The sequence below is a fragment of the Macrobrachium nipponense genome, chromosome 15 (genome assembly GCF_015104395.2).
Source record: "Macrobrachium nipponense isolate FS-2020 chromosome 15, ASM1510439v2, whole genome shotgun sequence".
Classification (NCBI taxonomy): domain Eukaryota; kingdom Metazoa; phylum Arthropoda; class Malacostraca; order Decapoda; family Palaemonidae; genus Macrobrachium; species Macrobrachium nipponense.
This window is the reverse complement of record NC_087208.1, coordinates 58,829,475-58,855,041: the sequence shown is the minus strand read 5'-3', so window position 1 is coordinate 58,855,041 and position 25,567 is coordinate 58,829,475. Positions and strand designations below refer to the sequence as shown.

Here is a 25,567-nt window from a genome sequence, read left to right as displayed (position 1 = left end):
TTGAATATTGGCAATTTTCGACGGTGTCACGAACGATCGTAAGTTTAGTTGAGACTTGGATTGGCAGACAGCGACATTTGGCATATGCTTTACATTTACCAAAATATTTTCCTAACAAAATAATCGCTTTCACGTTGTCTGGACATAATTCAACGAGTTTTTAATGCAGCAATAATGCACGAATTCATCTATTTGAGATTATTAATTATTGTATGAAATATTAATGAGAAAATCATGCAGATAAGTCAAAATATCCTAATTGTTATGACGTTTCGGGTTCTCCGACAGGTACACGAAGTCATTGATGCATAAAGCATAAACTGTTTGTTATGGTTCGGTCCGAGTCTTGATTCACAGCTGATTTTGAGCGGAGACTGAAGGATTCGCGTGATCTGAATGTGAGATAAGCCGTGAATGCCGCCGACCTCTCTTTAATCCGCTAACCAGTGCAAGATTTACAGCTTCTGGAAGCTGAACAATTATTTTTGACAGCAGGATATGCTCTTTAATTAACGGCGATGGGAAATGTAGACAGTGCCCTCGGACAATTGGAGGTGGATCGGGACAAAGGGGAGGTAAGACAGACTCGAGCCATATCTCATATGGATTACCTAATACTCTATACGTACTTGTTTCTCTATGATTATAATCCCACTGAAAAATAGTCAAGATCGTGATTTATTATTACCTAAACCTAAGTAACCTTGCCTTAAGAGCCAATGCTTTAGCTAGCTAGGTAGCCTACCTTTCAGTCTAGGTTATTCTTTTTGACAGAAGGCCTTCTGTAGCATAGACCTAGGGTACCTTAAATGATCCATAGGCTCCCTGTAGCCAGGTTTAGCAGTGTTAAACGTGGTATGATACTTTAATTTCTTGCCGACTAGGGCTACTATGAACCTTATAATTTTCGGTAGATGTAAATACCTAGGCTACTACCTACTAGTAGGTAATTACTACACGTTTGGTATTTCCTTGGATATTGGCTTACTATTTTATACGGTATTTTTATATAAGCATGTATTTCGCCGTGTTTAGTACGAGCCCCTGTGGGTTAATTACAGTCGTCCGAATAAGTATTACTTAAAATTCTTGTTCAGGAGGTAAAACGGCATAGAAAAACCGCAACTGCCATAGTCTCGGCTGCTGAGGAATAGTAGAGTAAACAACTGCGGACAATCCATCGTCATCGCGCTGGCCAGGCCTTATTCACTCTATATTTAATTGGTGAAACAAGAATACAATTACAACTTTAAGCATACCATTCAAAAGATTGAAGTTTTGTCAACATAATGTGATGTATAGCCTAAAAGCCCCATACGAATTAAAATAAGCATGTGAGCTCTTCGTAAAATATGTTTTCAAGGCAGTTTTGAAATCCAACATGGCAGCAATTGTGTGGCTGGTTGGTCTAACCACAGAGAATCCACCATCTTTCCCAGCACTCATTTGAACAATGTTAGCTTATATATGTAACGTTTATTGATCTTACTCAAGATTGCAGTTGTAATCAGCACAATAAAACAACATTTTGTTGCCTATATTAGTGAAAGTATGAAACTTTTTATTCCCGGGGTATTTTGGTTGCTTATCAAGAATTTACTGTCATTTTTTTGTCGGTTGACTGTAATTAACCCCCAAAGGTTAGTAGTACTAAACATGGCAAAATACATGTGACCTCCCCAATCCCTAGTGGCTCTTGTATTCACGGGACCATTCCTTGCAGTCTGTGCGGAGTTGTTGTCTAGAAATACTTATTTTTCTCATTACATACTAGCTACCCATCTTATGGTTTACCTATGTATTTTAGATTATTAATGTTGGGGCAAATCATTCATTTTTATGTTCCCCCCCCACTGTAGTCTTTGGAGCAGATGTAGAACAAGGAGATGGGTAGGCACAAGAAATTCAACCATGAGAATGGGCCAAACCTAACTTTTCCTAGTATGCCGTGTCCTGACCCAACCAGACCTTACTTTTCTAACCTGACTTAAGAGAACATGCCTTGTCTTGGTTGGGTGGGCATTTGCCCTCCCTCCGAACCCCCCAATAAAGTTTGATGTTGGAAACATCGCCAGGACTACATTCCTGTTTGGAAATGTCAAGTGGGAACTTAGAAAACGTTGATTTTTGTAGAAAAAAATTGCCAATCAGCAAATTGATGGAAATTAACTAGGTATATTGCTTTTCAAGTGGTTTAGAACATTAGAAGAACTTGTATGAAAGTTTTTGCTTGAGGGCTAAATTATCAATGCCTACCCCTGTCTCCCTATTCTGTATTCTACCCATCTGTGTAAGAAATATTGGGAAGCCCCAGGGGGAAACTGTTTATGAATTGCAGCCACAAGAATATCTCATATGGTTAAACCACAAGATAAGTAATTAGGAAAATACGTAGTCATAGTCCATATTCCCAAATCAGTACCGTTTGCAAATCATTGAATGGCAAACATCTCTTAAGGCCAATTACTGGGATGCATCTAGGCCTTCCCCTCCATAACCTAATCTGACCTAGGACATTTAATGCCACTCTGACCTAGAATACTATAGGTTGTGCAGTAAAATACAAATTCATCCCAACCTTACCTCTGCTAACCTAGAACACCAGCCACTGGGTCCTTATGTGACCCAAGGGCCCTGGATGATTGCTCTCACCATAGACAGTTCTTACACATAAGGCATCCATGATTAAACTAGTGATCCAGGAACTCTAGCATAAGAATTTATGAAGTCTTAATTGGTTGAAAACTGTAGATAATTATTACATAACTGAAAAATAAAAAAAAGCTCACTTCATGAATAGGCTAGCGCATACATTACAAGTGCTTGTCATCTTCCTATGTTCAAGGACTTAGAAAACAGAATTCCTTCAAAACAATAACTATGGACTTTGAAATATGAAAGTATTTGTATTTCTTTTGGTAAATATGACCTGCTATGCATTGACCCTTATGTACCTTATGAAAAAATACCAGAGTGACTATTATTTGAACTTTTTGTAAGATTACATTTTGGTTTTTGCAAGGAATTCAAGTAGGCAGTCCCCGATTACAGGCGGCCTCAGTTATCAGTGATCTGGTTTTATGGCACGTCTAGCAATTTTCAGCGCTGAAATGGACCGATTTCCAGTTATCAGTGCTGATAATACAGTACAAATTGGCGCTGATACTTACTTAACCCTTAAACGCCGAGCCGGTATTTCCGAAAGTGTCTCCCGTATGCCGGCAGCGTTCACGAGTGAGCGCCGAAGCGGAAAAAATGTTTTTTTCAAAAAATCACAGCACGCTTAGTTTTCAAGATTAAGAGTTTATTTTTGGCTCCTTTTTTTTGTCATTGCCTGAAGTTTAGTATGCAACCATCAGAAATGAAAAAAAAATATTATCATATATAAATTGTATTGGAATATATGACAGCGCAAAAATAAATTTCACATATAATTGTATACAAATCACGCTGTGAGCAAAACGGTTAAAGCTAATGAATTAATTATGTTTTCGTTGTATTGAACACTAAATTGCGATGATTTTGGTATATAACAAATCGTAAAATGATGAAAGCAAAACGGAGAAAATATTATCACAATATGATGCATGAATTCGTAATGTGCGGACATAAAAAAAAGCTGTTTTCAAAAATTCACCATAAATTGAAATGTTGTGCTAGAGACTTCCTATTTGTTACAAAATGAAGGTAATTGATTGAATAGTACTAGACTGTAAGTGTTGTAGCTTACAATTGAAGTTTTCGACCATTTCAGTCAAGTTAAAGTTGACCAAAGGTCGAATTTTTTCTATTTATCGTTATTTATATGAAAATATTTCAAAACTGATAAAAGCTACAAGCATGGGTTGTTTATTGTTGTATTCTACATGAAATTGTGCACATTTTCATTATAAAACTTTATGTAACGGCTAATCTAAATTGGTGCAAACATTACGACAATCGGACAAAAAAAAATTTATGATTTTTTCGGAAGAGTTACCACACGGACGTAAGGAAAATTTTTTTTTTCCATAAATTCAACATAAATCGAAATATTATGCTAGAGACTTCCAATTTATTGAAAAATAAAGGTAAATGATTGAATATTACTAGAATGTAGTAGATTTAGCTTACAATTGCGTTTTTTTACCATTTCAGTCGAGTCAAAGTTGACCGAAGGTTGAAATTTATGCACTTATCGTTATTTATATGAAAATATTTCAAAACTGATAGAAGCTACAACCATGGGTTGTTTTTGGTTGTATTCCACATGAAATTGTGCACATTTTCATATATAAAACTTTATGTAACGGCTAAATAACACAGTGCAAACATTACAACAATCGGACAAAAACATTTCTGATTTTTTCGGAAGAGTTACCGCGCAGACATAAGGAAAAAGTTTTTTTTTTATAAATTCACCATAAATCGAAATATTGTGCTAGAGAATTCTAATTTGTTGCAAAATAAAGGTAAATGATTGAATATTACTAGAATGTAAGAGTTTTAGCTTACCATTTTGGTCGAGTCAAAGTTGACCGAAGGTTGAAATTTTGGCACATCGTTATTTATGTGAAAATATTTAAAAAATGATAGAAGCTACAACCATGGATTGTTTTTTGTTGTTGATTCCCATTCATGAAATTGTGCACATTTTTCATATATAAAACTTTATGTAACGGCTAATATAACACGGTGCAAACATTACGACAATCGGACGAAAACATTTCTGATTTTTTCGGAAGAGTTATCGCACAGACGTAAGGAAAAAGTTTTTTTTTTTTATAAATTCACCATAAATCGGAATATTGTGCTAGAGACTTCCAATTTGTTGTAAAATGAAGATAAATGATTGAATATTGCTAGAATATACGTTTTTTGACCATTTCGGTAGAGTCAAAGTTGATCGAAGGTTGAAATTTTGGCACATCGTTATTTATATGAAAATATTTCAAAACTGATAAAAGCTACAACCATAGGTTGTTTTTTGTTGTATTCCACATGAAGTTGCACATTTTCATATATAAAACTTTATGTAACGGCTAATATAACACAGTGCAAACATTACAACAATCGGACAAAAACATTTCTGATTTTTTCGGAAGAGTTACCGCGCAGACGTAAGGAAAAAGTTTTTTTTTTATAAATTCACCATAAATCGAAATATTGTGCTAGAGACTTCCAATTTATTGTAAAATAAAGGTAAATGATTGAATATTACTAGAATGTAGTAGATTTAGCTTACAATTGCGTTTTTTTACCATTTCAGTCGAGTCAAAGTTGACCGAGGTTGAAAATTTTATGCACTTATCGTTATTTATATGAAATATTTCAAAAACTGATAGAAGCTAAACCATGGGTTGTTTTTGGTTGTATTCCACATGAAATTGTGCACATTTTCATATATAAAACTTTATGTAACGGCTAATATAACACAGTGCAAACATTACAACAATCGGACAAAAACATTTCTGATTTTTTCGGAAGAGTTACCGCGCAGACGTAAGGAAAAAGTTTTTTTTTTTTTTTTATAAATTCACCATAAATCGAAATATTGTGCTAGAGAATTCCAATTTGTTGCAAAGTAAAGGTAAATGATTGAATATTACTAGAATGTAAGAGTTTTAGCTTACAATTGTGTTTTTTGACCATTTTGGTCGAGTCAAAGTTGACCGAAGGTTGAAATTTTGGCACATCGTTATTTATATGAAAATATTTAAAAAATGATAGAAGCTACAACCATGGATTGTTTTTGGTTGTATTCCACATGAAATTGTGCACATTTTCATATATAAAACTTTATGTAACGGCTAATATAACACGGTGCAAACATTACGACAATCGGACGAAAACATTTCTGATTTTTTCGGAAGAGTTATCGCACAGACGTAAGGAAAAAGTGTTTTTTTTTATAAATTCACCTAAATCGGAATATTGTGCTAGAGACTTCCAATTTGTTGTAAAATAAGATAAATGATTGAATATTACTAGAATATACATTTTTTGACCATTTCGGTAGTCAAAGTTGATCGAAGGTTGAAATTTTGGCACATCGTTATTTATATGAAAATATTTCAAAACTGATAAAAGCTACAACCATAGGTTGTTTTTTGTTGTATTCCACATGAAGTTGCACATTTCATATATAAAACTTCTATGTAACGGCCAATATAAAATGGTGCAAAAATTATGTCAAAGTGACGAAATAATTTGTGCAAAAATTATGTCAAAGTGACGAAATAATTTCTAAGATTGTCGCTGATGCTTTTTAGTGCGAGAAGAAAGAAATTCGCGCTTGGGCGCCTGGATAATGATTGTAAACAAAACAAAAGCTTGTTCCGTGAGCTCCCAGCATCCCCCAAGCCGCGTGATTCAAAAGTTTTCGCCTAGTAGGCCTATAACTATTTTTCCGGAAATTTAAAAAAAAAACTTTTTTGCGTCGACGTTTCATACGTCGGTTTGGCACCCGACAGACAATTTTTGTCAACATTTAATACGTCCAATCGGCGTTAAAGGGTTAACAGAGGCACCATTGACCGGTTATCTGCGATTTTCACTTATCATCAAGCCGTTGGAATGGAACCCCCGTTATCGGCTTGATAAGCAGAAATTGCCTATAACTGAAAATCAGCGCTCATTGGCGCCGATAACTGGTTAATAGTGCCTCTATTAGGTAGGTATTGGCACCAATATTCTGTTATCGACGCCGATAACTGAAAATCAGTGCATTTCGGTGCTGAACTGTGATTTTCAGCTCGGCGATTTTTGGCGCTAGACTAGCCCCGTAAAACTGGTTTGCCGGTAACTGGGGACTGCCTTATCTTGATATGGCAGACATTTAGCCCAACTGCAATGTGGGCTCTCTTAGCCATTTTTTACTTTTTCATACATTGGTTATAGACAGGATTCTGATTTTTGGCAGGAAGCTCATATTTTTCATGCTGCATAATTTGTGGAATCTATCTTTCAAGTTGTAAGTTTCATGTCAGTTTTGAGCTAAATGTATCTTGACTCATTAATTGATAAGATTAGTTGTGTTTCAGGGCTATTTAGCCCCATCCTCAGTCAGGTAGGGCACTTATCCTAGGTGAGGTTAGGTTAGGATATAGGATAATCCAGTTTAAGTACCTTTTTATGTTTTTTTCATTTTCCCTAGTGATGATTTGTATTTTAAGCATAGTAGTGTATACATTCTGTCTGTTACCATCACTGTTGTGATTTGATAATTTTGTGTAGTTTTCCACTGTGGTTCTTAATACATTGCCAGAGGCATATCTAAATGGGAACCAGAAATGAACAGTTTGCATCAACAGTGATGGTGATGAACATACATAGAAGGAAAAAAATGGGCTTAATATTCTTGGCAAAAAATTAAGTGCTATTGGAGTACCTTTCCTGTTTAATACTGCAGGAGAGAAATATGTGGGGGAACTTGTGTTTTTAAGCTTGGGGAAATCAGAAATGATGAAATACACTCAAAATGTGACAATTGTACTGTCTGTAGAGAAGAGTCTGGGTCATTGAACACTGACTCTGATCATTCATGACTGGTTCTGACATTCAGGGCATGTGGTTCTTCACCTGAATCTGACTGTGATCCCAAGAGTGATCACATTGGTAAACTGGTGTGTCAGCTTCCTCTCTTCTGGGAGAATAACCTTCTCGGTTTAGGGATCTGTTTAGATCTAAAGGTCCTTCTTCAGTACTCATGGAGATTGAGTTTGTCAGTGACTTCTATCAGATTGTTGGGCTCATTCATGAGCCCACTGATCATGGGAAAGTGATCACAATGCCTTTGTCAACCTGATCTTGTTATTTGAGACACTGAAGCTACTCCCCTTCAGGTTGACTCATTAGTTTGTGATGATCACTCTCCCCTTGAAGAGCTAGCTAAATCTGTGATGTCAGGTTCTATGGGGCTATAGTCTTCTAATTCTTGACAGGGAATTCTACCATCATCTTCCTTAAGAAAGGATCTGGAGTCTTCCCATACCTTTTGGCCCCCCTCTCAGGTTCTGTCCAGAGAGGTAAACGAGGAAAGAATGGAGAGGTGATGCTGAGGTAGGGTGTCCCTTTCTTTAGCTGCTGTGAATAGAGGTTGCCTTTCATACCAATGGTGCTGGGCAGTATGGTAGCAACAGGGGCTGGGGAATGAAGGCAGGGGGACCTTTGAGGTAGGCTATCCCTTTCTCAGTTGCTGTGAGTAGGGGTTGCCTTTTGTGCCAGTAGGCAAGATAATCAGTTATTTGATAAAGCAGAAGGCCAAAGGCTTATTTTGTACATGAAACTTTCCTGTCAGATATATACTTAGCTTTACGTCTCTGACGTCACGACAGAATTCAAAACTCGCGGCACACGCGACAGGTAGGTCAGGTGATCTACCTTACCGCCGCTGGTGGCGGCTGTAAGAACCAATCTCCCTTTCCAGCAAGAATTTTTCTGTCGCCGGTGACGACTACACCTGTGGTTGTTACCTCCTGACAGCTTTATTCGATTCTCGTTGCCTTGGATTTATTTGGACGACTTTCGGTGAAGTACCTGATCCTTGTTGGCTTGGCATAACTCGCTTGTGGATTGTTTTTTTGATATTGGCTTGGATTTTTTTCTTTGATTTCAAGATTTGTCTGATGTAGAGGTTAAGAAATCTTCTATGTTTAGGGTGTGCTCTATAGATGAATGCAAGGTGAGGCTACCGAAAGCTACGGTAGATCCTCACACAGTATGCTTGAAATGTAGGGGTAAAGAATGTTTCTTTTGTTAACCCGTGTAATGAGTGTGAGAAGTTTGGATGAGGGTGAATGGAAGTCTCTTTCCTTCCTACTTGAGGAAGTTGGAGAAAGACAGGGTGAGAAATGCTTCGTCTAGAAGTTTCTAGTAAGTCTCGTATTAGCGAGTAAGAGTAGACAATCCTGTCGTAGCACTAGATCCTTCCTCCAGTTTCAGCTCCTGCGCCCTGCATCGAACCTAAAGATACGACTTCGGAAGTGGCAACCATGAGAGCCACGATCCTTAGCATGGAGAAGAAATTCGTTCGTTGTAAGGTAAGAGTAATAGTGAAGGTGAATTGTGCAGTGACACAGTGCAGTGGAGGGTGCGTCTGATCGGCCCTTCCTTAATGCTTACCAGGCCTAGACCTCTTCCAGACTCCCAGGTCCCAGTGGACGAGGAAAGTCAACAGCCGCAGGAAGGTTAGGGAGAACTCCACCGATCAGGCGTCCCCTCGGTAGATCCTGATGTTCGTACCCAGGCTGCCTTTGTTCGCTCTAAGAAGGAGGTGTTACGCCAATGCTTCTCTTCTTCTTCTTCACCTTCGCCTAGAAGAGGATGGAGCGCCTCGGATTCATCGCGACGCTGAAGAGAGCTGGAAGGCTCCTTGCGCCTCCTTCCAGCCCGGAATGTTTTCCAGAAGAGCCGGAAGTGGATATCAAGAAACCCAGGAGGGATCAGGAGTTTCTCGCCTCAGAGTAGGCTTCGATCCTCTTCCCCTGTGGAGGATTTTGCAAGATCTCCAGCTCGGATTCTTGCGCTGCAAGCTCAGATTTCGGCGCTGGCGGGCTCCGTTGGCTGGAGATACGCGTCGTAAGAAGGACGTCTCTCTCCCCGTCAAGAAGTCTAGGCTTCCTTCGCCTGCGTTGCCTTCTCAGTCGGAGGCGGCTCTCTCTCCTGTAACAGCGGATGGAAGGAGGCGCTCTTCCCCTCGGCAGAACAAGCGCCTTGTCGTCTTCCAGGCGTCAATCGCCCAAGAAGCTTTCTCCTCCGGTGACTTCATTTCTCCAGTAGAAAGGGATCTAGCGCCTAGTAGGCGCTCGTCTAAAGATAAGCGTACAGCTTCGTCTTCTCGCTCGCTCCTTTCCGAAGATCCTCCAATCTCCGGATAAGAGAGCCTCCTCTTACATGGATTCTTCAAGAGACCGGATCTCTCCTTATGTTAGGCGCCTAGAGCCTGGTAGGCGCCACTCCCCAAGTAGCCGCTCTCCCGCTTCCAAGGGCTGTGCGGAAGATAGGCGCTTTTCTCCTGATAGGCGCGGTTCACCTGTTAGCCACTCTGTTCAGGTCAGGCGTAAAGAGCCTGAAAGGGAGCATGGTAGACGCCTGTCTCCGAGTAGGCGATCTTCTCCAGGGATTCGCTCTCCTGTAGGTAGGCGCCAAGAGCCTAGTAGGCGTTCTCCTCATTTTAGGCGCAGTTCGCCAGGCAGCCGCTCTCCATTTTGATTCTGTTAGGCGCCTTGAGCATAGTAGGCTCTCCTCTCCTAGCAGGCGCTCCCCTTTGGACTCCCATGAATCTAGGAGTAGACTTCAGGATCACAGAGGACGCACTCATCGGAGTAGGAAGGACTCATTCGATAGGAGCTCTCCCGAAGCTTTGGCTTCTCCTGATAGGCGCCAGACGGCTGCCAGACACTCCCTAGATAGACGCACTTCTTTAGAGAAGTCCAACTGCTCTCGTAAAGAAGCCGAGGGTTTTTTCGGTGGATGGATGAAGTGGAACCTTCAGAAGAGGATTTAGTTAAGGATTCTTCGGTATCGTCCTACAAGATTCCTGACAGACCTCCTTCTTCAAGAGTTTGGAGACACCCTTACTCCCGTCGCTCCTCCGTCTCCTCTCTCGTTATTCTCGACTTCTAAGAAGACGAAGGTTTCCTCTTGTGTGAGGATGAAGCCAACCATCTCGATGAAAAAGGCTTTGAGAGGTTTTGGTGAATGGCTTCTTTCTAAGGAGGAGAAAGGGAAGACTGTGTTTTCTTTCCCCCCTTCCAAGCTTACGGGCAGACTAGGCTTTTGGTATGAGTCTGGAGAACCCCTAGGCCTGGGTCTACCGTCATCTGCAGACAGCGGACTTCTCTTCACTGGTGGATGCTGCACGACGCTCGGCTCTCTTGTCTGCTAAGACTACCTGGGCTATGAACGAGCTCGACCACCTGTTGAAGGGGATGTTCAGAGTCTTGGAAGTCTTCAACTTCCTTGACTGGTCTTTGGGGGTCTTGGCTAAAAAGACTCAGAACCCGGATTCCATTTCGCCCGAGGATCTCAACAGTGTACTGACGTGCATAGATAAGGCAGTTAGAGATGGATCGAGCGAAGTAGCCTCCCTGTTTGGAGCAGGGGTTCTTAAGAAAAGATCAGTCTTCTGCTCTTTTCTTACAAAGTCCGTCTCGCATGCTCAAAGAGCCCCTCGCTTCTATATTCGCAAACTCTCGCCTCTTCTCTTCCCGAAGAAGATAATCCAAAGACATCTCAGGATCTATCTACTCTGCGAAGGCGACTCAAGACATGCTCGCTCAGTCTGCCCGGAAACCTAGGACCTCCTTCCAGACGAAGACTAAGAAGGAGACTCCAGCTAGACAGGAGCCCTTTTGAGGGGGCCCTCCTTCTAGAGCCTCTACCTCAAGAGGTAATAGGCCCTTCAAGAGAGGAAGATCCTTCTCTCGCTCTTCCAGAGCTAAGAAGTAGGGAAGTAGTCCTCCAGACATCAGTAGGTGCCAGGCTTCTAAGATTCGCAGAAGCCTGGGCAAAGAGAGGAGCGGACAACTGGTCCCCTCTCGATTATCCGGAAAGGATATCTGATTCCCTTTACAGAAAGACCACCTTTGACGACGACTCCGAGGGAGTTGTTGGCCAGGTACAGGGATCCATCATGAGCCCACGCTCTAACCACAGGCAGTAGAAACAAATGTTAGAGAAAGAGGCTATAGAGCTAGTGAGCGACCCATGCTCAGCGGGTTTTTACAACCGCCTGATTCTAGTTCCAAAAGCCTCAGGAGGATGGAGACCGGTTCTGGATGTAAGCGCCCTGAATTTCTTTGTAGAAAAGAGGAAGTTCGCCATGGAGACGACATCCTCAGTGTTGGCGGCTCTTCGTCCAGGGGATTGGATGGTGTCCCTAGATCTTCAGGACGCTTACTTCCATGTGCCGATCCATCCTTCTTCAAGGAAATACCTCAGGTTCATGATGGGAGGAAGGATATTCCAATTCAGGGCCTTGTGTTTCGGCCTTTCAACAGCCCCTCAGGTCTTCACAGGACTAATGAAAAATGTAGCAAGATGGCTACATTTGGAGGGAGTCAGGGTGTCCCTTTACTTGGACGACTGGCTAATCAGAGCCAAGTCACAGAAAAGATGTTTGGAGGACCTACAGAAGACCCTTTTCATGGCGAGTTCTCTGGACTTTTGGTGAACTTTCAAAAGTCTCAGTTAATCCCCAGCAAGATCGTATCTATCTGGGGATTCGGATGGTTTCTCTGGATTTTCGGGCTTTTCCGTCTCCGAAAGGATAGCCCGAGGGTCAGAGAAAGTCAAAGCCTTCCTAGAGAAAGACGTATGCACAGCGAGGGAGTGGATGAGTTTGTTTGGGACAATCTCCTCGTTGGAGCAATTCCTTTCTCTAGGAAGGTTGCACCTCAGACCTCTCCAGTTCTTTCTACAATCGAAACTGGAGGTGTCGTTCGCTAAAACCTAGAGTTCTCCTTCGAGATTTCAAGAGAAATCAAGAAGGACCTCTCTTGGTGGGCGAACCCTCTCAGGTTTGCAGAAGGGATGTCCCTTCACATTCCGAACCCCAACCAAGTGTTGTATTCCGACGCGTCGGAAACAGGTTGGGGAGCAACGCTCGGCTCAAGAGAAGTGTCAGGCACCTGGAAGAAAGAACAGGTGACCTGGCACATCAACAAGAAAGAGCTGATTGTCTGTTTGGCCAGCTTTGAAAGCATTCGAGCCCTACGTCCTAGCTTCGGCAGTTCAGATCAACCTCGGGACAACACCACGGCCCTGGCATACATCAGGAAGCAAGGGGGGGACTCATCCTCTCCCTGTACGAGACAGCAAAAGAACTTCTGGCTGTGGGCAGAGGAAAGGAAGATTTGTCTCCATTACCAGTTCGTACAGGGAGAAAAGAACGTCAGAGCAGACATCCTAAGCAGGAAAGATCAAGTCCTGCCTGCAGAGTGGACTCTTCACGAGGATGTTTTGCCAGGACCTGTGGAATCTTTGGGCAGGCCTCACATAGACCTCTTCGCCACAGCCAAGAATGCGAGGATAGGCAAACTACTGCTCTCCGATATCGACCCGAGGGCAGTGTCGATAGATGCTTTTCTCCTAGATTGGAAGGGCCTAGACTGTATGCTTTTCCTCCCTTCAAGATACTGGGAGAAACTCTCAAGAAGTTTGCAGAATCGGAGGCAGCAAGGATGACGCTGGTAGCCCTGTTCTGGCCCGCACAAGTATGGTTCACAGAGGTACTGGAATGGTTAGTAGATTTTCCGAGAACATTACCACAGAGGATCGATCTGCTCAGACAACCCCACTTCGAAAGGTATCACAGAAACCTCCCCGCTCTAGATCTGACTGGCTTCAGACTGTCAAAAGTTTGGTCAGAACGAGAGGGTTTTTCTGCAAAAGTTGCAACGGCTATCGCAGCAGCAAGAAGGCTTCTACCCTTAGAGTCTACCAATCGAAGTGGGACGTCTTTCGACGGTGGTGTAGGAACCATCACTTTTCCTCTTCAGTACCTCTGTAACCCAAATAGCAGACTTCTTACTTTTCCTTAGGGAGAAAGTGGACTGGCGGTATCAACCATTAAGGTTATCGTAGCATGCTGGCTGCAGTGTTTAGGCACAGAGACTTAAACATTTCAGAAGACAAGGACCTTCATGATCTAATAAGATCTTTTGAAATATCCAAAAAGGTTTCGCCAGAGATTCCGAGTTGGAAATCTGGATTGTAGTACTACGTTTTTTCCTGAGGTCCCCAATAAGTTCGAACCGCCTCAGTCTGCTCTTTTAGAGACCTCACGAGGAAGGACACTTTTTCTAATGGCATTGGCTTCCGCAAAGAGGAGTTAGTGAACTCCATGCAATAGAAGGGAATGTGGGATTCAGAGGAGATGCAGCTATCTGTGCATTCCTACCTTCGTTCTTGGCTAAGAACGAGAACCCCTCAAATCCTTGCCTAAAGGCCAGGTTTTGAAGTCCAAGGTTTGTCTGCCTTAGTAGGCGAGGAAGCAGAGAGGTCACTTTTGCCCAGTACGAAGTTTAAAGTTTTATCTGCAGAGAAAGAAAAAACTTAAGGGCAATGAATGTCAACTTTGGTGCTCTGTAAGAGATCCAAGGAGGACTCTTTCGAAGAATGCGCTTTCTTTCTTCATCAGAAGCCTGGTGAAAGAAGCACATGCGATATGTGATGAAAGTCATTCAAAAAAACTCTAAAGGTCAAAGCTCATGAGGTAAGAGCTATTGCCACGTCATTAACTTTCAATAAAAACATATCCCTGAGTAATATTATGAAGGCAACATTCTGGCGTTGCAACTCAGTCTTTGCAACCACTATCTGAGAGACGTCAAAATTACGTATGAAAAGTGCTTCGCGTTAGGCCCGTACGTATCGGCGGATTCGGTGCTGGGCAGGGAGCTGAGACATATCCTTTGTAGTATATTTTCCCCCTTGTTTAGGTTGTAAGTTTTTTGGTTGTTTGAAAGAGCATGCGGGTAGGCATGTCTTTCATGTCGTATGTCTAACAATGATTAGATTGGTTAGGTGATCGGTTTATGTTTGAGCTCCTTGCAATGATGGTGGTTAGGTTCTGTCATATAAGAGGGCGAATCCCCTTTGACAAGATCCTACTCGGATTCTAGCAAGTAAGCGGATACCAAATCCCTTTGATAGACCCAAAGAGTCTGTCAGCTGTAGGTCACGCCCTCGCTGAAGCTCTTCAGGCAACGCAGACTCATAGACAGTAACTACGAGTCTTTTGCCTAAACAGGTAAGAACCAAGGTTGTATTTTACATCCTACAACAAGTATTGTTTTCCCCTTTTTTCCATATTTATATTGCTGTCTCTTTCCCTCCACCAAGGGTGTCAATCAGCTAAGTATATATCTGGACAGGAAAGTTCATGTACAAAAATGTTATTGTTAGTATACAATAAGGTTTTGTACATACTTACCTGGCATATATATACCTATTGATGGCCCGCCCAGCCTCCCCTCAGGAGACATGGTGGAAGAGAAAGATTCTGGCTGGAAAGGGAGATTGGTTTCTTACAGCCGCCACCCAGCGGCGGGTAAGGTAGATCACCTGACCTACCTATCGCGTGTGCCGCGAGTTTTGAATTCTGTCGTGACGTCAGAGACGTAAAGCTAAGTATATATCTGCCAGTAAGTATGTACAAAACCTTAATGTATACTAACAATAACATTTTATGTTAATCTTGAGGCATAGACAGTAGCTCTATTTTTATATAGGTCTTTGTTCCGACACGGCATACAAACCTTCGGTCCTTTTACAATAGGAAGGTACTAGCGGCAGCTGGATAGGTCCGTAAGCTTTCGAACAAGGGGTTCGGTAGTTAACTGCTTGTCCGAGAGGCGCGCGCGCGACTGGGAGGTAAACAAATCACTTTTGCTTTCGGCTGCTGGCGTGTAGACGTGTATCATCGCTCTCTGCCCGCTTCATCGTCGTTGCTTTCGCATGGTTGTGTTTTTCTTTTTCTATTTATCTAGTGAAACTGAATTGTAAGTACAATCATTTCATATTTATTTCCATTGAATTCAATTGTGAATTAAAAGGATCTTGGTTTCTCACGCCCTCCGATTACCCCGAGTGCCGGGACTGAAAGGGCGTAAGTGCGGGAATTCATTTTTCCCAGAATGATCCTCGTATTGTGTGCTCGGTTGCCGAGGGCGGGAGAGCGCTCGCTCCGAGCTTATATTTTGGTTGGAAATGTGTAGATGAAAATCGTAAGTAAGTGCCCTTTCATTTATTTTTTTTTTGACCTGTATGCTCGTTGCCGAGCGAATGACGCTCGGCAACGAAAAAACTTATTTGATTGTAGCAATACTCATTTTGGATCAGTTTCCGCTCTTACCCGGAAATTGATCCTTTCCCCTTTTTATTTGAATGAAGTGAAATCGCAAGTGCAGTTCTTTTTCATTTTCATATTTTATTGAGATTGCATTATTTACTTGGATCAATGTTTCCGCTATTTCCCGGGAAATTGATCCTTCCCCTTTTTATTTTGTATGAAGTGAAATCGCAAGCGCAGTATTCTTTTTCATATATTTTGATGCATCAATTCATTATGGATCAAGGTTTCCGTTCATAATCGGGAATGGATCCTTTTACCCTTTGCGCTCGGTACGAGGGCGCAATGCGCTCGATCCGAGGCCCTTATTCATTGTGAAGTGAATCGTAATGCAAGATTCTTTTCATTTTATTCCTTTTATTATTTGATTTGATCAATATTTATTTGGTTCAGTTCCGCTCAGTCAGGAATTGATCCTTATGCCCTTGCATTCGGGCCGAGGGCACGATTGCTCTCGGGCTCTTATTATTATTGTTGGGTACATGGGTGCTGTGCGGGGGTGGGGAACGAGAATCCCCCCCCCCCCACCCCCCCCCCCGCTCAGCTCCCACAGATGGCCCTTCCCCTTCGGGGGGGGGTGGGGGGGAGGTTATCTGGGTTCTTCTCCTCGCCCGATCCGTCGAGCGCGGGGGGAGGCGCTCGGTGGCCCGATGTACAATTGTATTCGGGGTCTTCCACTCGTTCGGTGTGGGGCTCACCCCCCCGCGCGAGGGGACTTCCCCCCCTTCCACTAATCACTACTACTGTTATTTTCCGCAGGTGCTACTGCCACGAGGGTGGACCTTGGTGAGGTATGGGCGTCCTTCCATTTGCAGGGGTGCTAGTGTCCAGGGGCTGCGGTTCTATGTCTGGGCCTACTGCGGTCACCCATGGAGTGGTGACCCAGCTCCAGGTGACGACGTCCCTCCTCACCTGGTGGTACTCGCCTCACGTGGTAACAGTCTTGCCTACAGCCGCTGTGAAGTGCCGTTCGCCGTACCGAGAGGGGGGCGTGCCGCCGCCGCTCGTGTTGCCGCGCTGCCGCGACCACACTTCCGCTGCCCTAGAGCTCGCCCCTGACCTGCCGCCGGTACCAGGATGTTGCTGGCTGCTGCTCCACTTCCTGCGTTTCCGGTGCTGCTGCCGTACCGCCGATTCTGGGCTGACTGTCCATGCAGTTGCTGCGCTGGCTGTCCCTGCCGTTGCTGCGCTGGCTGTCCCTACCGATGCTGTGCCTGCTGTTCCTGAGATGCCCATACCTGCTGACGTCGTCCCTGTTCGTGGTGGTACTACCCCAGACTTTGGTCTGTCTGTACAGGTGCGTCCGGGCCCTGTGGCTTCGGCTACAGCAGCCCCGGCTCCGCCCTGGATAGCAGATCTTACGTCTGTCCTGAGGAAGCTGACGAAGAAGAGGAGGAAGGTGTCGTCGTCGTCGTCTTCATCTTCTTCATCGTCGTCGGCTGCCGCCTCTTCCCCTTCGACTTCTAAGGCTTCACAGCCGCCGGAAGAAGAAGGTTGCCTCCGCCCTCCCTAAGGGGGGAATTCCTCCCCTCCGGGAGCAAGTCCTTCCCTTCGACTTCTAAGGCTTCACAGCCGGAAGGAAAATAAGGTTCCTCCCCTCCCTCCTAAGGAATCTCCCTTCGGGAGCTTGGGTCCGGACCCCGGGTTCCTTCCGCTCGGTGGGACGGGGGGGTCCTTCCGCTGGTCCTCCTGCTTCCTTGGGAGCGGGGCCCGTCTCTTCTTCCGCAAGGAAGAAGACTACGGGGACCAGAGGGGTACCGGCTAACACCCGGTACTGCTTCCTCGCCTGGTGTCAGTGGTTCTGCCACTGCATCAGGGTCCGTCTCGGCCTCTCGTTCGCGCGGGAGTACCGAGTGTACGGTCGCTTACCAGCGACCGTGCAGCCAGGAACCAAGACCTCTGAGCCCGCTCAGGCGTCAGGTTCAACGGCACGGGGCGAAGACTGGTGACAGTCGCTCACGCGACTCTCACCAGACCAGCTCTCACTCTCAGCGCGACCAGCTGGCTACCCGGGGACGTGACAGTCCACGACCGGCCACGGGGTGAGGCTGGGAAGAGGTCCCCCCGCCCGTTCGCCGGTGCCAGCCACGGCTGGAACCAGCGACGTGACGTGCCGTGAGGACAAGCACCGGTCTCACTGTGACAGTGGAGCCTGCAGGTCGCCTGACCGTCGCTCTCACAGAGAACGATCGGGTACGGCAACCAGCACCAGCTCTTCTGACACTCGAGATCGGGGCCGCTGTGCTCAGTCCAGCCGTTCTCCCACAGCGAGACGGTTTCGACCAGGCCTGCAGCTCGATCGCCCCGCGCGGGGGTTGACGATCGCCTGCAGGCCCTCCAAGCCTGCTGGTTCTGCCAGCGAGCGAGGAGGAGGGAGCGTCAGGTCTGCCTCTCCCGTACCTTCAACCTCCTCGGGTTACACCGGGAGGAGAGAGGTATTGAGGAGTGATCGTGAGGGGTGCGCCCCTCATGATCCCACCCACGACGCCCATACGTGCCAGGCACGGTTCTTGGACCGGCCAGACGTATGCGCAAGTGGATGGAAAAGACCGAGAGGGCTGTCGCTGTTCCCCCCATTCTTTGGAGGAAGGTTCTCGGAATATGCTCTTGTTCGAAGGCTTAAACGACCCTACTCTGCAAGATGCTGTGACTTCCGAGATCCAGAGGAACTTTGCCGAGGTTATGGCGCTGATTCGTCAGCACAACGACCTCGGAAAGGATCGCCGCTCCCACCAGCAGAGCCACGTCTCGGCTCGAGTCGTTTTGGGGCCCGAGAGGGAACCCAAATCGACGGTGGGTCTTGCCGCGATCGGAGCTTGCCGACTGTGTTGAACCAGGTAGGCTCTCGTCTCCGGACAAGAAGGCTCTCTCGTTCTGGCCGGCCGTCGAAACAAGCTACTTCACCTCCTCTACTGCGACAGAGGCGTTTTCTACGTGTCTTCGGACACCGTATTTGAATACCCCTTCGGTCCTCCTGAGAGTTTCGACCTCGACGAGGACTGGAATGAGTCGGAGTACGGTATCGGCTCTCTCCCAGTCAGGTGTCGATCAGCCCCACCCAGACGACGTTCACAGTGGCGGCAGACCCTTACCTACAGTATGAGTTCGTAACCCTCCTCTGGAAAACGTTTTCTCCTGACGATGACGTTTTCCCAGGCTCCGAGAGGCCATCGCCGTAAGGCGATGGCTGCTCCTTTTCTTCTCCAACTGCTAGTTCCGCTGGGAAGGCGAGCCAGTATCCAATTCCTCCCCCCATTCCCTCTCTCCTTACGGCTACGAGGGAAAGGGGAGGGATCCTACAAGATTTCTCTGTAAGATCCCACGTTAGGGGCTGTGCTACCGGGGGGGGGACCTTCGGGGTCCTACCTGACGTAAACCCCGGTCGTTGAGGAGGGATCCTGCCCTTTCTCGATTTCTACGGGAATCGAGAGGACCACCAGCCGATATCGTTTGACGAATTCGGTGGGGGTTTCGCAGAGTGCTTAGAATTCTACGGAATTTCTAGCGCTTTCAGAGTGTTCGAGTTTTTTACGATCTCCAAACACTTAGGCGAGACCACGGTCCAAAGTGAGCGAGAATCCCCGATAATTGTTACACGATATCGGGAACCTCGCTTATGCTCGAATTCCTGTAATTTCTAGCATTTGGAAGAAGACTGCTGCTGAAGAAGAGATCTCACAGTAGGCGATTAACTGGAATAGAGAAGAACGGACGGGTGGGAACTTCCAGTTTGGCTTGAACTATCGTCTTCGGTTATTCTGTTCACACATTGAAGCTTTCCTTTGGGAAAGACTTCTCCTTCACTCTCTTGACTAGAGCAACGAAGGCGGTCCGATCTCCAATCCTTATTCTCATTCCTCGAGGGGAAAGAATTTAGGATGGAGGTCGTTGTACAGAACCTACAAATATACTACGTATTACCCTCGCGACATGATTCTTTTAACAGTTGAATTGTCCGGGGGGTAGGCGCATACCGTACTTAAACTCTACGGTTTGGACCGAGACGAATTGTATCTTAATTGACTGCAACTCGGGTTGCCTGCAACTCCAGCAGTTATCAGTTTCGATTTTAGATACTTGGTATTGTCATACAACACCAAATCGCTTTTTTGTATTTACCGAAATCCGTTTCGTTTAAATATAATTGCTCGAGCGTATTCTTTATGCTCGATGGTTCTAGCCGAACGCATTCCTTCGTGGAATAATGGATTACCTGGCAACTCAGGATGACGAGTCACCGAGAGCTACTGCGTATTGAACTGCCTGACAGCAGCTCAGTAGTCAGTATCAGCTAGGTCTCGGAGATTCACGGTCAGTTACGTCTCTCTCTCCCCTGGTTTGATTGACTACCGAACCGTATCTCTGCCCAACAATCATGGACTTAGGTCTCTGATTAACGGGGATTCTCGCAATAATGAAGGACCATCTACTGCTGTGACGCTCGATTTCATCGCCTTCGACATTGCGAGAATTTTCAACAGAGACATCTCTTGGACTCTTTCATCTTTCTGTTTACCGCACGGCAAATAACAGAAGTCTGTACTAGTCTCCCGCTGCATCGCACCGCGATAATGCGAATGATTTTTGCAGACATCTGAGTTTGTCTTCAAATATCTCGTATTCGTAGGTGTGCAATTATTCATTGCTCGCCCCGAATTAACAGATGTGTCAGAAGACATCACCTACTCTCCGACCTGACAGCTCTACTTCCAAATGTTCAGCCCATGAGAAGCAGTTCTTCAGGCAGTATTCCCTGTCTCTTCATTACTGAAAAGCGCTCCGCTTTTATTGCAACTACGATCCTCACCGGACAGCAATGAATAGCGGTTAGCGTTCTCAGTCTTTGTAGCAACAGGTTCAGAAATCTTGGAGAATCCTTCTCTCGGTTCAGCTGTGAAGACGTAGGTTGCTTTTTCTGTACACCTTCGTCTTCAACGACACATAGTGTTGTTTCTCCTTAGCTGAGAATCAACTATACTATGAGATATCTTGCCATCAGGGACCTCGGTCTCTAGAAGGCAATTGACTTTCGCCTGTTGGGCACATGCCTTAAGAGAATCATCACCTCGCCTTCTGGCATCGGTGACGAACAAATTATTTGTTTAGTCTCTTGGCATAACCCTTTTAAGGCGAAGGTCACGTGACTTGCTCGGGCGCTTGGACAACTTGCCTCCTACCGAACGCAGTCAGTCGGCAGCTGTCAGAGCGCCCAAGTCAGTTACGAACTTCGCTGTGGACTTAGTTCGGTTGTTCCATAACAGTCTTTTCTTCGTCCTAACGGCTTTGTCACAGTACCCATACCATCGACACCCACCATTGAATGTCGGTGTCCTATCCACTACCGAGAAGAACTTCACTGCATGGGATAGGTAGAATGTGAGACACTTCGCTGCAGACGGATAGACCAGTATGGGTACAGGACATCACCGAAGTCGAGAAGAGGGATAGGTCATACGACCATTCCTTTCTTTTCCTCTGAGGTAATTGCATGACTTCTCCTGCGAAGTCAAGCATCCAGGGGATGGGGATTCGTGACGCTCGATTTCGTACCGACTTCGTAGCGAAGACTCAGAACCCTTCGGTTCCTGACGATCGGTTAGAGTCCTTCACAATCCCCTCCCTAATGGACTTCACCGCCTTCGATGCGAAGGAGATGCTGCTTTGTCCTGTGAAAGCGCGACCGCGCTTTCTGAAGAAACTCGACATCCCAGGCTGAGTGTTGAAGACTCTTCGTCAGCACCAAGATGACCTAGAAGTACACTCCCCCGAGTTACACAAGAACTTCTCCGTGGCGCAGGTACTGAAGGCAGGGGTCTGGTACAACCAGACCACTGGCACCTCCTTCTACCTTTTGGATATTGCCCACAGGTCCTTGGATCGTTTTCCTTGGGACCCGTGGTGGCTGCTCAACACGTTGTGTAGCTAACCCAGACCCTAGCAGGCAGCTGAACAGCATCGAGTCCTGGTGTGACTGTAAGAATAGATAAGTGAATGAGAAAGTGACTGGCTTCTCTTCCTATCTTTTTCTCCCCCTCTACGGATAAGGGCTACGGTCATCACCTTGCTGGATAAGGACGAGATGCCGGTGAGCTACTCGACAGAGCCCATCCTATCCCTTTCACTAGGGATGGGAGCGAATATACCACCACTTCCTCCTACAGGGGGGGAAGTGGATGCCAACAAGAGACAAACCATAACTTTGTTGCCTCTTGCAAATAGGAACTTGTTCTTGTTTGCTGGTACGAAGAGATACGCTTGCCTCTCTCTTAGTACTTGGTCCAGAGGTCTGACCATTGATCCTGCGGTGCACACCCCGATCAATCGGACGAGGCTTGGATCCCTCCCTCGCTCTTACGACCAGGAGGCATTCCAAGGTTGGGCGACACCAGTCTGTTCACAAAAGACTCAGATTCCTCCCACCAAGAAGTGAGTCTTCCTATTGTAAAAGGACCGAAGGTTTTGTATGCCGTCGGAAAACAAATGACAATTTGTCCAAAATGCATTTTTCCTAACTATACAAACCTGAGGTCCTTTTACATAGTCCCACCTCATGCCACCCCTCACTCTGCAGGTTTTGCTTGGGCCAAAAGCAAAGTGATTGTTTACCTCCCAGTCGCGCACGCGCGCGCCTGTCGGACAAGCAGTTAACTACCGAACCCCTTGTTCGAAAGCTTTACGACCTATCCAGCTGCCGCTAGTACCTTCCTATTGTAAAAGGACCTCAGGTTTGTATAGTTAGGAAAAATGCAATTTTGGACAAATTGTCATTTTTATAGTGTTCTCTTGTATGTATATTGTTGTGAAACTAGGTGCATACTGAACATTGAGATTTTTTTTTTATGGATTTGTATAAACTACTCACTTTATACGTATTTGTAGAATAAACTAAGCCAGATGTTTTGCTAGGAATTGTTTCTTAAAACATATGGATTAGTATATATTAACAGTCGACAACTAAGTTAAACTTCATACAATTATATGTATGAATGTCATGGGCTTTGGGCTTTACATTTTGCTGTAATTATCATCTGTTTATCATCTAATTTTTTATGCTTATTAATATTTTTGGTAAGACTATCAAAATCTGTTTTCTTCTAGGTATTTGAGGACTGGACAATGGCGCCTGGAGAATTAGGGGGTACCCCTGTAACAGTTTTCTCAGCTGCACATCCACCTACTTCTCGTAAACGCCCATACATTGAACGTGGTCTTCAGGTAAAATACTTTTGAATTATATCTGTGATATTTTTATGTTAGCTAGTTTAAAGCAAAAACCATACACCTTTCTGTTTTCTAGTATGCATGCTTATATAATCACAACCTCTTGTTAATGAGGCCCCAGACTACTGAAGCTGCTTATCACTTAACAGTAGCAATATAGTACATACTGTATATACTTTTACACTTTTATGCTTAACATATGTTATAACTGTGTTGTCCAGTTGGTGTATATCATACAAAACCATTACAAATGGTAGATGTTTGCATGAAAGACAAAATTCCATGATGTACTAATTGTTGTAGCTACCTACATATGAGTTGAAATAACAGTGGCTTGGTTGCCAAATAGTTCCTTATTGGCATTGGAAGGTCTTCATGTACTGTTGATGACTGGGATGTAAAGAGCTAAGTTCTCTCTTACAGTGAGATTTATTTCAGTAAGTCTCATGTGATATGGAGTCCAACTGTGTTTTTAGGGTGGCGAAAAATAGCTGACAGGCTAATACGTAGTTTGTGACACATCTCATCTCAGTTCATAAAGGTTTACTTTGGAATGCCCTTGGTCAGGAGGATATCACCCTTTTATGATCTGGACTGAAATATGCAGGAATATATAACTGGCAGACAGTAATTTTCTTCATATGTTTTAAGTCTGTAGGGTTTGTAGGCTAAGCCTTGAGATGGAATCAGTTTTTAAAGCAAATGACCAAGACCACAGCAGAACCTTATCTCATGATGCATTTATCAGTTTTAATGGCTTCTGGCTTGTATGGAAAGTTTCTGCCTTTTAAAATTAAACTATCTGCTGGTGGCATTGTTTAGTTATACAGTGCCTTAAATATATCAACACTGAATAATTCTCCTCTTTGTAGCATGTGAGTGTTGTTGTGAATTGTTTGATCACTTTTGCAGCAAGCTGTTAGAAGAAATTTTGACTAAGTATTTTTGTACATGAACTTTCCTGTCGACATATACTTAGCTTACATCTCTGACGTCACGACAGAATTCAAACTCGCGGCTAACGCGACAGGTAGGTCAGGTGATCTACCTTACCCGCCGCTGGGAGGCGGGTGTAAGAACCATCATACCTTTCTTGCCATATTTTTTCTGTCGTCTCGGTGTCGACCACACCTGTGTCGGTACCTCTTGACAGTTGGATTCTTTTCTCGTTTTCGCCCTGGATTGTTTCTACGGACTTTTGGTGAAGTACCCGATCTTTTGGCCTGGCATTCGCGATTTGTGGACAGTTTTGGACTTTTCTTTGGATTTTTCTTTGGATTTTTCTTGGATTCATGAGTCTGATGTTGATACTAAGAAAACTGCTATGTTTAGAGTTTGTTGATGACTGAGTGTAAGGTGAGGCTACCGAAAGCTGCGGTAGACCCCTCACACGGTATGTTTGAAGTGTAGAGGGAATGAATGCACCTTTAATAACCCTTGTAATGAATGTGAAAAGCTGAATGAGGATGAATGGAAGTCTTTGTCTTCCTACTTGAGGAAGCTTGAAAAGGATAAGGTTAGGAAAGCTTCTTCCAGGAGCAGTAGTAGATCTCGTATTAGCGAGTTGGATGTAGATAATCCTATTTTAGAAGTAGCTCCTTTGTCAGTTTCAGCTCCTGCTCCCTGCACCGAAGCCGAAGATGCGCCTTCGGAAGTGGCCTCAATGAAAGCCACCATTCGCAGTATGGAGAGGAAAATCAAGCAACTAGAAGGTAAGAGTGATTCCAATAGTGATTTGTGCAGTGAACCCAGTGCAGTGGAGGGTGCGTCTGATCGGCGCCCTAATGCTTTCCAGGCCTAGACCTCTTCCAGACTCCCAGTCCCAGTGGAGGAGGAAAGTCGAAAGCCGCAGGAAGGTTAGGGAGCATCCCCAACGGTCAGGCGTCCCCTCGGTAGCTCCTGTTGATCATTCCCAGGCTACCTTGGATCGCTCCAAGAGAGAAATTGTGCGCCAGTGCTTCTCGTCGTCGCCTTCGCCTTCTCCTAAAAGAGGATGGAGCTCTTCGGAAGCCTCGCGCCCTTCGAAGAGAGCCTGGAATGCTCCCTGCGCCCGCCCTTCCAGCCCTGAAGTTTTTTCGGAAGAGCCTGAGGTGGAAGCGAAGAAGCGTAAGAGATCTCAGGAGTATTGTTCACGAGCGGAGATCGAGCCTCTTCTCCTGTTCACGAGTTTGTGAATTCTCCTGCAAGGGTGTTGGCTAACTTCAGGCGCAGATTTCGGGCTCTGGCTGGCCTCTCTTTGCGGGTCTTCTCGTCGCAGGAAGGACGTCTCGCTTCCTGTAAAGAAGTCCACGCTCCCCTCTCCTGTCCTGACTCGCTTTTCGACGGAAGAGCGCGCTCACCTGGGGGTGCGTTCGGATTCTCGCAGGAGAGTTTCTCCTTCAGACAAAGGAGCAAAACTGCGCGTAGGAGATCCTCACCCTACAGACGTCTTCTCGAACAGGATCACTCCCCTTGACAGTCGCCAAGAGCTAGTAGGCACTACTCGCCTCGTAGCCGCTCCTCGTCTCGACT

At 45.1% G+C, this 25,567-nt stretch overlaps 1 protein-coding gene across 1 annotated transcript in view; it reads left to right on the top strand.

The window, feature by feature from the left end:
- The first annotated feature begins 308 nt into the window (after positions 1–308).
- The window catches only part of LOC135194982 (protein-associating with the carboxyl-terminal domain of ezrin-like), a 62,881-nt gene continuing 37,622 nt past the window's right edge, over positions 309–25,567 (top strand). The window contains exons 1-2 of the mRNA XM_064221234.1: positions 309–575; positions 22,934–23,050. Coding sequence (XP_064077304.1) covers positions 519–575; positions 22,934–23,050 — 174 coding nt within the window. The 5' untranslated portion in view covers positions 309–518. The remainder of the gene's footprint in view (positions 576–22,933; positions 23,051–25,567) is intronic.